The sequence below is a fragment of the Daucus carota genome, chromosome 5 (assembly GCF_001625215.2).
Source record: "Daucus carota subsp. sativus chromosome 5, DH1 v3.0, whole genome shotgun sequence".
Classification (NCBI taxonomy): Eukaryota; Viridiplantae; Streptophyta; class Magnoliopsida; order Apiales; family Apiaceae; genus Daucus; species Daucus carota.
Window position 1 is genome coordinate 12785760 of NC_030385.2, and position 16686 is coordinate 12802445.

Sequence of the window (16686 nt, forward strand, 5' to 3'; positions counted from 1 at the left end):
TCCCACATTTTAATCAGACAGAAATAGGAAGTAAGTAATTACAATTATAGATACACAAATATGGATATATACACATACATATGAAATCAATTAAAAGACTCAAAATAAGTAAAGTAAAGTATGTTACAATTAGTATTAATTGTATGAAATAAACTTCCCGTGCAAGTTATACTAATTATTATTATTATTATTATTATTATTATTATTATTTTGTCAGATCTACATACTCGTAGATGAGTTGTATCATAGATACAATAAACCGCATCAGGGATTACTTTCATTCAATAAAGTTTATCATCTAACCGAAAGATACGCAAAGATATCTCCGGACGTTTAGATAATAAGACTTTAAAGTCTGATAAGAAAACCCGTAAAGTCTCTTTCCAAGCTCCTGAAAATCAAAGCAAGCAAAAAGAAACATAAGAATGATAAATTAAGTAAAAGAAAATGTGTGGGTAAACTAAACCCAATTATGACATGATTTCTGACAAAAAAATAACAACTTATTCAAAAATAAAAATATTAGAACTTATAAAATTATGAAACAATTATGAAAAGTTATTATGTCTAACCAAAGTAAGAACTTTGGTTAGACACACAATACTAAAGAATTCATAATAAAATACATAAACAAAAATTTAATTTTATGTTAGGAAAAGAATGAAAAGAATTGATCCTTCTCTATATGAAAATTATTTATTAAAAAAATTTAAATCCCAATTAAAATAAGTTAACAAAAGTTATCATTAGCATCACAAAAGTATAAGAATTAATAAAATCTAATTATTAATCCAAGGACAAAATTATCCGCATAATATTCATCTAGGACAATAATCGTGTCAACCATAATGGTCCAAAAATATATGCCACCAATTATGGCCGCCCAAAAAAAATGGTACAAACTCCTTGAACATAATCAAGATTTATAAAAGCCATCAGTTATGGCATCCAATAAATTCTAATTAATAATTAATAAAACAACAAATTTATATGTCATTTAAGCCGAATAAATGCACATAAAATACTTACCAAACACACATCTATTCAAAAGCATGAATACAATCAATTAATCCCTAATATGTATAGGAAAATGCTAGAGACCCCAAAAAATTGTCCCAAATAATTTTCCCAAATGATGTGTCCAAATTTGATTGGCTGAATTCACTCCCATAATAATGAGACCCCCTACAGATTCATCAATCACCCAATCATAACTAGCCACTTGTTTGCCACATCATTTGGTAAAGATTTTTGGGAATTTTTTTTGGGGTCTCTAGCATTGCCCAATATGTATATATGTAAATATAAAATCGCATTTAACAATATTTAATTTCTTCTCATATATAACCGGTGAATTTAATTCCTTCCTATCCAAAATTATTACACACTAACATATATACATGTATAATATATAAAATTATGTCATAGTTAAAACAATTGATATTTAAATCATAACAAATCAATAATCTATTCTACATGCAACTAAAAACAATTTTAACAACTGAAACTTATAATTTAAAAGATCAAACACACATTAAACACGTCCACCAATCAAGAACTACCAAGAACACAAAGAACACATATGGAAACTTAAAACCACCCCGATTTTCGACTAAATTTGTGGCTGACCACAACAAATCGGGCCAAGATAAAACAAGTTAGAAAAATATGACCACTAAACTCAAACAAAATTCAGAACATAATCCGAACAAATTTCAACGAAGTTACAAATGAATCCGATCACCTAAAAAACCCGATACTACCTCTTCATCAGAAGAGAAGATAAATAAAACATGAACTAATGTATGTCTACTATCATAATAAAATACAAAAAGCAACCAAACGCAAAAAAAACACACAACAAACATCAAAAAAAGACGTACCTTCTAAAGAGACGAAGAGAATTTGATTACAAATAAAATAAAGGAATAATGTTACCGATTTTGAAGAAACCCATAAATCATCATCGGATCAGAATTCTGACGCAAAAGGAGATCGGAGGCTAAAGACAAAACTCTACAAAATTCTGGACGGAGATTTTTTGGGATTTTTGATTGAATCATTAATGATTGGTTATTTGGGATTGGGCATGTGTTTGATTGAAAAAGGAGGGTGACAGGGATGTATAAATGGTGGAAGGGAGGGCCGGAGCTATTCCTCGCGTTACCGCCAGCGACGGTGAATCTTGGATGGAGAGGGATTGACATCCTCTCTACTAATTATTCAATTAACATAGATTTTAAAACCATACTTAGAGAGGAGGAGAAAAATAAAAAAAGATGAGAGAGATGGTGATGAATTTGAATTTTTAAAATAAATGATAAGAATTGATTTGATTCTGAATTTAGAAATAATGATGATTAGTTTCATATCTTGGAGAGTATTTGAGAAGGCTTTTCATATTTAAATTAGAGATATAGGATGTCAATAACTACATTTAAAAAATAAGCTAAAAAATAGGAAGGGAATGATTTTTAGTTAAAACAATTAAAAACAAATCCATGAATGCATGCATAATTTGTGGGATTGTAAAGAACTTGACATATATGAATTAACTAATGAGTTGGCTGATGTGGCATAATTAAGATATGTGGCTTCAAAAACTCAAGTCCTTTATGTTCTTATAAAAATATTATAAAATACGAATCATGAAAATTTTATTATCTCTTTCAAAAACAATAGATAAAAAATTTAAAAACCCGTCAATGGTTTATTTAAATAGATAACGCGATCAAAATTATAACAAACTCCTGAGACAATGCATGAGACAAATGAGAACTTGAAATATAATGACTAAAACAACTACTTCACAAATCACAATGAACTTGAGCGACTAAAAATACTAATGTGCGAAATTATATATTCTCAAGATAATAAACAAAGACTACATCAATGTAAATAGGGAGGCAATTACATTGACATCATTTCGTCAGACTTCTCCATATGACGTGATGCTTCCTCAATGTTAACTACATTGCTAGCCTCATCGTCTACATTCCTCACTCCCGTCTAACCATTTTAGATGCCTTTACTACTTCCTTTGTATTGAGAATCTGGCTGATGAGCTTTACCAAAGTTTCCCACACCAAATACTCTCCGCGTCAACTTCTTTGAAAACCTGCTGCTCAGATCAATAATGAGTTGTTTTAAGGATTTTGAGATTGTTAAAAAAGCACCCAAGCTTTCGTCATTCCTTTTTAGATGCTTGTAGACAACTGACAACTATCCAAACAATTGTATCATACATACACATAAGTTATACATACATATGTAAATTCTAATGATTGATATTAAGTTCCAATAAATGATTTCATTTGTTATATAATCAATCTAAATAAGTATCAATAAGAATTTTCACACATTTGCACAGAAAAAGCTGAGATTCAATTTACCAAGTGAGACAACAATATATCATTATCCATTTATTGACAACTCTAAAATTTGTATCACATGAATCTGTTTAGCCAGATTGCTGTGTTGCTTATCAGAGACAAATGGTGGTTCAAGTATTCTATATACACATACACAAAAATAAATAATTAGTGTCAATTAAATGATAATCAAGCCAGCAAAACATATGATAACACCAAAAATCAGTTGAATGTAGTAGGAAATTACTATGCCTTTAGATTATTTGAGTCTCACGACTTGTCTCAGCCATGCTTTCTTCATTGTAGTGTAGTTTCCTCGGCCTTTGATAGCTACAAATTGTAAAAGAAGATCCCATTAACATTCACATCCACATATCTTGTAAATTAAAAACATGTTTAAAATTTTAAAAGAAGTGCTTACGGATACAGAAAAAAGAATGAAAACCTCAAACTATAACGTCAGAAAAGAAAAAGAAAAACAAAGATGAATACAGACAATCAAAGATATGAGGTCTTGATAACGGTTATATATATATCCACTATCTACAAAATATATAGATATATAGACATATACATATACATAGATATGAAATCAATCAAACAAATTAGCATAAATAAAATCATTGTTTTAATTCGTGTCATACTATTGTTCAACGAAAGCTATAATCAAGGAAATTTAAATATAAAATTGAAGAGAGACAACTAATATGATTCCAATTTTACAAATACTTACTTTGAATTCAAATTCTTAGATGGTAATGGAAAGAATTAAATGAAATTCACTCCCCATTCTGAAGCACCAAGTTTGAGTATAATCAAGGAGAGCTTCATATATAGTGACTACATGTGCCTTTTAAATTGTTTACAATTTTTGATCCTCAAAAGATATTATTCTTCAAACAAAATTAAAAAATTTCAAACCAATTAAATATTTAAAAAGTACCGATTATGCAGCTGATTGAGCATGCTTAAATATCAACTAAATGCTTCTTCACACACCTTACCATTACGATGCTATGTTACTGCTTTGGTATATAAATTTAAACTATTTTCATATTTATTTTAAAATAAAAAAATTAGAGAGTAAAACATATATAATGACGCATCTCTCATTTTATATATATAAGAATTACTTTATTAAAACTAAAAAAATAAAATAATGAAGAAAATAATAACACATAAATAAATTTAACAAAACAATAGTTGAATCATAATTTTTCAAAGTATAACATATTTAATGATGCATTAATACCTTATTCTTTTTTCTATAATCTTATGAAAATATTTTAACTATACTTTATTTTTATATATTTTAAGAATAGACGATTAGCAGTTTAAGAGGTAATCACCTTTTCAATCTATTGAATTTTTAATGCAATATCATACAAAAAATCTTGTAAGTGCTTAGGAAGTTTTATCATGTTTAATTCGAAATAGATAAGAAGCTAACAATTACAATTAAAAATAGGTAAATATACGAAAATATACATGTAAATGTGAAATAAATTATATGTATAAAGATAAGAAAATTATTGTTTGAAATTTTTTTAACTATATTTTAATTTTTAATATTTTAAGAAAAGGCGATTAGCAATAAAGAGATAATTCAATTTTTGAATTTTTAATTTTTCATGCAACATTATACAATAAAGTCTTCAGAGTGCTTAGGAAGTCTTCCCATATTTAATCAGAGAGAAATCGAAAGTAAGTAATTACAATTATAGATACGTAAATATATGAATATATACACATACATATGAAATCAACTAAAAGAATCAAAATAAGTAAAGTAAAGTCTGTTACAATTAGTATTAATTGTATGAAATAAAATTCCCGTGCAAGTTATACTAATTATTCAATTAACATAGAGCTTGAAACCCTATTTAGAGAGGAGGAGAAAGAAAATAAAAGATGAGAGAGATACCGATGAATTTGAATTTTTAAAATAGATGATAAGAATTGATTTGATTTTGAATTTAGAAATAATGATGATTAGGTTCATATCTTGGAGAGTAATTGAGATATCTTTTCATATTTAAATTAGAGATATAAGAAGTCAATAACTACATTTAAAAATAAGCTAAAAATTAGGAAGAGAATGATTTTTTGTTAAGACAATTAAAAACAAATTCATGAATGCATGCGTAATTTGTGGGATTGTAATGAACTTGACATATATGAATTAACTAATGAGTTGGCGCTGCTGACGTGGCATAATTAAAATATGTGGATTTATGACGTGGCATTTTACGAATTACGTGGACTTCTTGACGTGGCATCGTTCAGGAATTATGATATACATAGATATGATGCTGCATTTAGGAAATTTTAAAACCTATTTATTATTATTATTTTTTCACAAACATGTCTATCAAAATGACCGCTTGAAGAAAAAAGGGCCAATAACATACCAAACCGTATATAAGTTTGCATTTAAAAGGGACCGGTACTCAACTTCCTATGTTAAAAAGATAAGCAGTCCTAAGAACACAATACTAAAATATATTGGAGAGAAAAATATACCGGGGAGAAGAATGTGTAGATAATATTAAATATTAAAAAGGGGTTATGGGTGCCGAAGATGTAAGATTTTGCTGGAAAGTCAAATCATAAAAGTAGCACAATGCAAAAATATGCCCACCGCTAAAAAGCAAGGACAATAAAGATTGATGCAAGAATAACTTTGCGCCAAAAGTTTGTAAAAGATCGATGCAAAACAACCAAAGCTTCATATATGGTTTCATGAATATGAAAGGAGAAGTAGTTCTTAATTAGAAATTAAACACTCTCCAAACTCGTATAAGGCTTCTCTTGATAGAAAATTAAAAAAATAAAAAATAAGACATATTATTATATGTCTCCTTTTTTTAACTTAACTTTAGCTCCGATCATACTTGCATTAGGATTTCTCGTTCAAATTTTAACATCGGTTGAGAAATTTTTCAAGGCAGAAACGATATCTCATATCTCCTTTAAAAAAGATCATCTTTTTTGCCCAAGTGTAAGCTCTTGTTGAATCTATATTTGCTCGAGCATAGTTTATTATTAAAACGGTGTTTTCTATGCGCATCCCACCATAACTACAATGAATGACATTCGACACCAAATTACCTCTTCGGTTTTATTTTTGTGATGACTTACACACGTCAAAGTTTGATGCTCATGTGCTTGATAAAACGAAAAAGCATCTTTCATAGTATGAAAATGTTGATTTGTCTTTGGTTTATAAATATCATCACAATAAGGAGTCGAAAATTTGAAAATGTTAGGAATAACAAAATTACATCACATTCATCCCATCCTGGACTTGTTCTTTACTCTTCTCCGCAGATTAGAACTTTCCTGGGCAGAACTTATGTATGAGTGTTGAGGTATGAAATTCTTAACTTTTGATTTATTAATAGCATATCCTCACTACCTATGTACAAAAAAGCACAACACAATAATTAATTACTCTAAAAGAATATAACTTAGCAAAACAACATACATGGGTTAACCGGAAAATAATATAAATATCTACACTCAACACAACACAACACATGGATTACTTTCTAGTTTATTGAAATATTTTAAAAAGGACTACTAAACATGAAACTAAAAGCAAGAGTAATTCAACACCTTTGTGTTAGAGTACTCAAACAAAAAAAATTGTGAAAGAGAATGCAAGACAACAAATGTAAATGAGAATATCTAAAGACGTACTAAACACATGTTTGGCAATAAAATGAAAATGAATATTAATTATTTTAAAATTTAATTGAAGCATCAACTTAGTTAGACATGATTGGATTTTTCACTAAACAAATAATTTTAAATGATAAAGACAACATCTCATGTGTAAGTTATTCTAGAGAAAGAATAAGGATAGATATTGAACACACCATATGATTTAATGGACTCGGATTATAAATCTAGACACAATAATGACAGAAAAATATAATCTTTGAACAATCCTGTTATTCCTGCAAATAACCGTTAATACTTTTTTTTAAAATAAAAGAAACATAAAAAAACAGCAGCTCTTGGATCCTATATATATACCAACAACGGCCATGGTTAAGGCTCTAAAGACTCAACAAAAGATGGAACTCCATAGTTTTGTTTTTGAAAGTATAAAAACTTATTCATGAGTATTAATACAAAGTTTTGTTATTTGCAAATTAATATTTGCTATTTTGGTCGAGTATTAAACTAAAAGAGGCATGTATTGGACTTTTATTATTCTTGTATATTTTTTACAAAAATAAAATTGAAAACAAATAGTTAAAACCGGTATGCCTTTGTAAAGTTAATCTTAATATATATTTTTAAAAATAACAGTAAATTAATTATTATTAAAATTACTAAAATACATACACAAATAATTAAATATGTAGATCAATATTAGACAAATTAGTAAATCTGCAAATCTAAGTTGAAGATTTTGAGAAGTGTAACATGTATTAAAGAAAAGTATATTTAATTTGAATTTTCAGAAGAATTTTTATTCAAAATTGTCGAGTATATTCTATTCGATTTCATAAGAGTAGTGCTGAATCAATATATTTTCTTATATCTTGATGTATGTGATTTTAATTTATCAATGATAAGCAATATAATTTTCATAACCCGCATTGGAAAGTAAAATTATTTTTGAATTTTATAAGTTAACCAACATCTTTATGTTTTATAATTATCATATTAATTTTCATACTTAGTAATTAAAGTCCGTAAAAGTTTATTAGATTTGAAAATATTGGTGAAAATTATATTGTATAATGGGACAAATGGAATGAAAAAGGTATTTAATGACCAAATAAAGGCTAAATAGCTCCAAAAGTAGTGTAAATTTCACCTAGACGAGATAGACAAAATCACCTAGATCGTATCACCTTTTTGTCTCCTTCCTACCTTCTTTTGGGGATACAGTGAAGTTACAATCTCTTATATGTTAAGTTTTTTTGGTCAGAATATTGATTTAAAATTTTAAAATATACATTATAATAAATATTAAATATAAGAGAATGAGATATTATAAAAAATATAGATATCATAAAAAATACAAAAGATAACATTAAATACTTTTAAAGCAGGTATCCTTGTTTTCTCCTCCTCACCATATATATCATAAACAAACTTCTAGTTAACACATACCTGCAATCAGTTTAAGAACATTGACCGACACCAACCTACTTCCAAAACATTTTTAACAATTGAGGATGGCCGCAAATTCAAGCTCTCCTGGCACATCAGTGAATCGAGAAGTCAAAACTTGTCACCAGGTATTTTCTTATATGACCCTTTGAAAATTTTCTCTCATTTTTTTGTCATTAATTTTTTTTAATCTTTTCTGATAAAGAAGGAATTGTTTACCCTAGAATAGAATATAATTATTTAATCCGCTCGTGAAAGAATTATTAGATATTTGCAAGATTTAATGTTTTGCTTGACAAAAATGTCATAATTTGTTGAATATACTGTTGGCCATAGTGAGATATTAATATTTAAGTGTGTTCGGTATGTTGTTGGTTCTTGATTTTTTTCCCTTTTCAATGTTTGAAGTGTCGTCAGCATAGGAGCTCTGCTACCGCGTGCAAAGGTCAGCGGAAAAGGAAGCCCTGCACTTTGCTGTACTGTCAGAAATGTCTCCTTAATAGGTTGATATTGATAAAGCTATTTTATGAAACAAATACAGATTTTTTAGCCATGTTCATATCACAATTTTGCAAATTCGTAGCTTGGTAACTACTCATCAATTACTTGTACTCAACAGATACGGAGAGAAGGCAGAAGAAGCTGAAGCATCTGAGGTATGGAGTTGTCCAAAGTGCCGAGACATATGCAATTGCAGTATCTGCAGGTGTGTTTTATTGATTTTTTATGTTTGCCAAGTATTACATGTCGATTCTGAAAATACCGTCTCTTTAATTTCTTAGAGCAAAGCGAGGTCATTTACCTACTGGTAATCTTAGCCATAAAGCCAAGGCAGCAGGGTATTCCTCCGTTTCTGAATTACTGCATGCCAAAGGTCCTGAAAATTTTGGTCTTGTCAAGAATGCAAATGAAACCGGTGCTTCTCTAAAAAGGCGGCGTGCTTCAAAGAAGGTATGTAGTTGTTTATATAATAATGGAAAGTTTGTAATTAAATTTCTAAAATTTCTTTGGGATTTATGCGGTTAAATGTTTATGCCATGTATATTTCTTCAAAGGAGATTGAAGCACAAGGAAAGAAAGGAAAGGAACTTGTGGTTTTTGAAGGAACTGTCCTTGATGCACAACCTCTTACTGCCATTCCACTGCAACAATATACAATGGAGGAGCTGAGTTATCCATCTGAAGATATGATGGAAGAAGTTGGTGAAGCAGCCGAGGATGTTAATGCTGAAAATGGTAAAATTTATCAGTCTCTCGTCCTTAATTGGAAATCTAATTTTAAAACTGCATCGATCTGCAGACCTGTCTCCTGTCTTATTATGTGATGTATCTTTTGCAGATATTTCTTCTAAGATTGCAGTCCCTGACCGCCCAAAAAATTCTGATGAAAACGGAAAAGAGTTTGTTGGCGTGGCAGAAAACTATGCAGCAGGCAAGAAAATGTTTACCGATCAACCCTTTCTTGATTCACCTGAGAACGGAAAGGCTATGGAGGAGGAAACAGAAAGAGCCAATCAACAAGTCGATGAAGAGGCTGATAAGAAGAAACCCGATAATTTGGTAGCTCTCGGAAATAAGGTGGACAAACTTAGTACCATGATCACTGGGATCGACAAAAGAATTGCTACAATGAGTGATGATTTCAAAAATGTTTCCGAAAATGTCAGGAAACAAGCTACCACCTCTTATGCAGCTCAACAAGATCTTATAGAGAGAGTGAATCTCCTGCAACAATCCTACAATTCTTGCATGGAAACGCAGACTCACATTTTGAGTCTAGTCATGGAAATCTCGAATCGGCTTGGCGTTTCTGTTGATGAGGTCAGAAAAGGAGAGGAAAGATTGGGAGAAGATTCATGCGGAGTTGAAGCTAATCAAGAGAAGAATGATGGTGATCAGGAGAAGGATGATTAATCACTTGGCAATTTGCCAGAGTCTGGACCTCGCCAGCTGTAGATTTCAAAAGAAAAGCCATGATTCATTGAATTCAAGAGATTTACTATCTATTGTTTGTCTCAGAAGTCAACCTCTCTGGTGGATACAATACTCCAGGATTCTCAATATTAATTGTTTGTGGCCATGAATTTCTCGAAACTTTGTAAACATAATCTATAATTCCTTTGGGTTGTGAATTTCATAATTTTCGTTACATGTTTTATCATTTATTTATTAATTTTAATAAGAACCATAAAGAAACAATTAATAATCAAGATTTGTGAAGTTGGATAAAAAGGAAAACAAGCAAATGAAAGCGTTCTTGCCACAAATGGGATAAAACATATTCGATCTCCAGATTTATAGACTACATACAGTTCTAAACCTCTTGGTACATGCATAAAGAAGAGCTTGATTAAAGAGCTAGTCAATGCAACTATTGTCGATTGGATGACAAGTTTTTGTGAAGCTGGCTATACAAATTATAATTATAACATCCCGATTTCACGAACTATTATTTCTAAATTCTAAATTCAAAATTAAACATACTCTATACTAAGAATCCATAACTTTCATGAGAGTTTGAGTAGGAGTGCATATAAGTTAATAATTCAAAATCATAAAATTAGAGACATAATTCAAAAAAATCCAATAACTGATATCTAATAATTTACTAAATTAATTAAATTAATGATAATTGTTTAAAATATAATGTAATTAAGCACCATTATGATTCAAGCAAGAAAAACTGTAATGGAATATGATGGATATTTAACTCTCCATCTAAGAAATTTCGATTATATTTATTATTATTTCACAAACATATACGAGGGAGAAGAATGTAGATCAAATTAAATGTGGAAAAAATTCATGGTTGTTTGCTTTGAAGATTTATTTATCTGAATCCCCCAATGCCAAAGATTTATTACCTATTATTGGCCTGGATAGTGAAACTGGTGGATACATTAATACTCTATATTTCTCAATGAAGCTTAGAATATTAATCTTCTTATGTGAATAAGTCCTTGAAACTAAGTAAGCATAATCTTCAATTCCTCCCTTCTAATAATATATTTAAATTTTTACTTATTTCCAATATGATACATTTTTCAGAAGAATAAGGGATTGGATTAACAATCACGAATCAAAATTTGCTCAAAAAGCAAAACAAGCAAAGAAAAAAGTTCTTGCTGCAAAAGATAAGGTAAGTGGTATTATGAATTTCTTGTATTTTGGTCCTGTGCATTGCATACAACTTTATATGTATTCATACTTGCAGGTGAAGAGTTTAAAACAGAAATTGGCAGATGAACTTGCGAAAGCAATAACTGCAAAGGATGGTTCTTCACTTTCAATCTCTGAGCATGACGAGATAGTCAGTCAAATAAAATGTGAAGCAGCTCAAGCTCACAAGGAGATGCTTGAATCAATGAACATGGCACCTAAAGGTATGTTTATTATTTCAACGAACTACCATAGCTTATTGTTTGAGAAATTTGAACTTGGGACTTGGTACTTATGACCGATATTATCTTAGATTGAAACCCCCACCCCCTGAATGGAGCCATATAACCTTCAGTCTCTTTTTGAAACCAGAGCTGTATAAGTAAGTTCTATGATAATAACACTGTTCTGTGTAGTATAAAATAAGGGTCCTGTTCCCTGACAACTGTGTGTCAGGGAACAGTTATCCAACACATCATTCCCCAGCCGTTGGATCGTTGATCCAACGGCTGGGGTAAAAGAAAATATTTTTAGCGTTCCGCGGTTTTTTTCCGCGGATGGGGTGTTTGCAACAGACGATCCGCGTATTTTTTCCGCGGATCAGCGGGAGTTTTTTAAGCGTTCCGCGGTTAATATCCGCGGAACTATCAGACGAGTTTAAAACAAAAGAAACCGCTGAAACACAAACATATCAGTTGTATACATCACAAACCCTCGCGATCAGTTACAATCACACACAAAAACCACAGCCTCCTGCGATCATCCTGCGTGCGATCATCTTGCCTGCAATCACAAGGTGCCTGCAAATCCCCATTTTCTGCTTTGTTTGTATCCCTGCATTACAGTTTTGTGCTTATTTTTGTTTGGTGCTTCAATCTTTAGTTTTAAGCATACATTATTTACGATTGGATGTATAATGGATTGTTGGATTGTTACTTGATTTAGGCTTGATACATGTTGTGTAATTCATGTATTCTAGTTCATATATATTTCTGAGTGCAAAGTGTTTGGTAAAATGCCAGTAAGAAAATATTGTTTTTTTTGTTAGTTTTTGTCAGTGAAGCTGTGTGATTTGCTGATTTAACTTGCTATCCTTTTTTGAATGTAGCATTGTCAGTATAATTTAATTAATTAATTTAATTTCCTAGTGGTATTTTAATAAATTTTGGTATATATATATGTGTGCTTGAATTGTGGTATATGTAGGTAGTATATGTAGGTAGATTGTGATTGTGATTATGGAATTAGTGCTTTTCCTACCGATATTTTAATGAATATGATCATATAAATGGTTGTGTGGATATAGTATATGTAGGTAGTTTGAATATAGTATAGGTTCTTCTGTGCTTCTTATGAACTTCTTATGCTTTACTTGAATCTTTTAGTTTTATGTTGTCTGATGTTGATTTCATGTTAAATTTTCAGGATGGAAGATATTCTACCCGGGCCAGTTAGTCAGGAAGTTATCTTAGATAACTCGTATCATGTGAGTGCTGCTGTTTGGGCTGGTGTTGATCGGGGTCCATTGGAGTGTTTCTGTGGCAACCGGTCTATGAGGAGCTGGTTTCTTTCTGATGCTCAGAAGGAAATTCTACATGCTATAGGGTTTGGCGTGTTTGCCAATCCCAGACTTATACTTCAGACTGACGCGAGGCTAGTGAGTGCTCTTGTTGAGAGGTGGCGTCCGGAGACCAACACATTCTTCATGAGACAGGGGGAGATGACTGTGACCTTGGAGGATGTTGATTACATATTGGGGTTGCCCATTCATGGTCGGCCTTTAGTGAGAGATGCTATTGACAACCAGAAGGACTTTTTTCGGAGGAACTGGTTTGAGGAGTTGTCGACAGCTGACGTGGATTCGGCTCATACTAGGGGCGGGGTGAGGTACACATGGTTGTTTGAGACGTACGGAGCTGATCCCGGTCCTGATCCAGAGCGGATTCTCATCCACACAGAAGGATGCCAAGAAGATATCATGTTGTGTGTGGTTGTTGATGCTATGGTCTTATGAGAGGTTCGAGATTGGTAGACCTATTCCCGATGAGAGCAGGGGCAGCTATCCGGTAGCTGAGTTCTGGGCTATGCCTGACGAGGATGAGGAGGAGGACGAGGGTAAGGGGAAGAAGGGGAAGGTGGAGGGCAAGGGGACGGGAAAGGAAGAGGCGAAGGGCAAGGGGAAGGGGAAGGGGAAGGGGAAGGGAAAGGAAGAGGTGAAGGGCAAGGGGAAGGGGAAGGAAGAGGGGAAGGGGAAGGGGAAGAGGGGTAAGGGGAAGGGGAAGGGGAAGGAGCCTGATATTCCCGAGGAGATTGAGGAGGAGGAGGAGATTGAGGAGCAGGGCTGGATTGTGGGTGGGAAGAGAAAACGGGTTAGGCGTGACAGTAGAGCGGCGCCTCATCATAGCTTGCCACATTACAGGGGTGAGTTTGATGGAGTAGCATCAGACTTACTGAGTTGGACACCCTATTCCCATTTTCATGAGATGGAAGGGGATTCGGATGGGGATCATGACATATCTGCAGAGGATTGGGAGGCTCGTTATGCTGGCCTTGCTCGGGTCCCATTACTTCATTATGACATAGTGGAGTATCAGCATTCAGATAGCCTTCCACCGATCCTCAAACACAACTTCAGTCAAAGAGTGATAGATGCAATTGTTGAAATCAAATTTAAACCCTTCCTTTGAGTAATATGTTGCAAGTTTCTCGGGGAATTTGTTGCTAATGTGCCATGAGCATAACAAATGTGAGGTATTCGGTAGTTGTGATTCAATAGCCGCGGCCATGGCTTGATCTTGATCGGTTATGATAGCTAGGGGTTCTTTGCCTTCCATCGCCTCTAGCCAAGTACTCAAAACCCACTCAAAAGTTGTCTTCAATTCATCCCGCACGAGTGCAAAACCAAAAACTATTGATTGATAGTGATGATTGACTCCGGTGAAAGGCACAAATGGCATAGCATATCTATTAGTTCGATATGTTGTGTCAAACGCAACCACATCACCAAAATTTCGATAGGCCATCATAGAGCGGGGATCGACCCATACAAGACACTTCAATCTTTGTTCGTCATCAAGGAGAGTCTTGATAAAAAACTTACCGCCACTCTCTTCTTTCAAACGATACAACAAATCCAAACCGGCTTGAGCATCGTTTACTCCCATGTTGTCCTTTCTAAAATCGCGCACGACATTTCTTAAATGTTGGCTATTAAAACCTACTTGTTCCGCTCCCCCGTGCATTTGACCAAAAATATTCATTTGTTGTCTTGGTGGGACACCCGAAGCATGTAAGGTCTTGATTAAATTTCTTTGAGCCGCGGTCACATGTCTCTCCCGTCTTATCAAACTCATCTTGGAAGGAGTAACGACTTCGTGATTGTGTTCTAATTCCAAAGAGGTTATCTCCCAATGAGTTGATTTTTTCTTATTAACCACGTACATTCTAACTTTGCAACCACTTCTAGGCAGCACATCTCTACGCCGTTTGCCCTTAACACTCCCAACACTACCAATCAATATTTCTTCTTCCTCAACGGGGTTTTTCCCGCGATTTCCCCCCGCTAAATTACAGACGTACATTCGACCATATATGGATTTATCATTGACTCGCCTCTGCGTGTTTTGTATCTTAATTGCAAAACCATGGTTTAAAGCATACGCCCTAAATAAATTTTCCGCCCTTTGTAAATTAGCAAATTTTTGATTCAAGCAAGGGATACTAATAGGCTCATCTTCGTCCACAATATTATCACTACTATCATGCAAATTATCACTACTTTTATGCATACTACCTCTATTCTCATGCAAAATTTCTTCTTCATCTAATTGGTCACTACAAAAAAACTCCTCACCATCACTATCAACATTAACATAATCAATATTATCTCTATCATTACCACATTTACCATCATCATCATGTACATCAACATAATCATTTTTTTTAAACTTTTTCTACCTTCAAATCTTGCAAACATCTTATCCATTACAACACAACAAAATAACAACAACACACCACTACAAATGGAGCTTACCCAAGGGAAGGATGGGTCTTGGAAGAGAGAAATGAAGAAATTCTGCTGATCAAAATGCTGAAATGAAGATTTTTTTGGAATTGAAGTGTTGAATGATCACATCTAGGTTATAAATCATCAACTGCACCCGTCTGATAGTTCCGCGGATATTAACCGCGGAACGCTTAAAAAACTCCCGCTGATCTGCGAAAAAATACGCGGATCGTCTGTTGCAAACACCCCATCCGCGGAAAAAAACCGCGGAACGCTAAAAATATTTTCTTTTACCCCAGCCGTTGGATCAATGATCCAACGGCTGGGGAGTGATGTGTTAGATAATTGTTCCCTGACACACAGTTGTCAGGGAACAGGACCCATAAAATAAAATGCTGGACTATCTCTTAATAATTAACCTTCGACAATGAGCAGGAGAAGGTGGTCGAAAAGCATATCTCAATCCGGTGAGGTCTGAGTCCACTATTGAGTATTGACCAATCAATGGCAAGTCTTAAGGTCTTTTTACAGAGATTTACTTGCATGAACTGCTGTATAAAATTCTTAAATTTGCTTGTGTTGGATGATAGACACCCCCTGGCTATATTATTGAGGATCTTAATTTATTTTTTGTCCTATGTGAAGGGAGAGAATGGTAAGAGCTCAGTCAGCTGCTATAATACCTTCATCTCAGACCATTGTTTAGTTGCCCTTTCTATGCATTGTGAGTCTGCGACCACTTCCCGTAAAGTTAAGGTAATATATAATTAGATATACATCCCAAATACAGTACATAATACTGCTACTATCATTGGCTTGTGCAAGAGTATTAGTTTTCACAAGGGTGGCTATAATCAAAGCTAACTACCTTTGATTTGTGCAGGGTGGTAGGAACAGTGTACGTTTGTGACAGCTTCATATGATTATGTTATCTTCCTAAAGACCAAATTGTGCAAGTGTAAACATATCATTATCATTAGCAAAACTTTACGCCATGATTTGAGTTTTATTATCTTA

The 16686-nt window shown here is 32.9% G+C and overlaps 1 protein-coding gene across 1 annotated transcript in view; it reads left to right on the plus strand.

Moving 5' to 3' along the window:
• The window catches only part of LOC108221034 (uncharacterized), a 28814-nt gene extending 12394 nt beyond the window's left edge, over positions 1-16420 (plus strand). The window contains exon 12 of the mRNA XM_064092831.1: positions 16315-16420. Coding sequence (XP_063948901.1) covers positions 16315-16375 — 61 coding nt within the window. The 3' untranslated portion in view covers positions 16376-16420. The remainder of the gene's footprint in view (positions 1-16314) is intronic.
• The last annotated feature ends 266 nt before the right edge of the window (positions 16421-16686 follow it).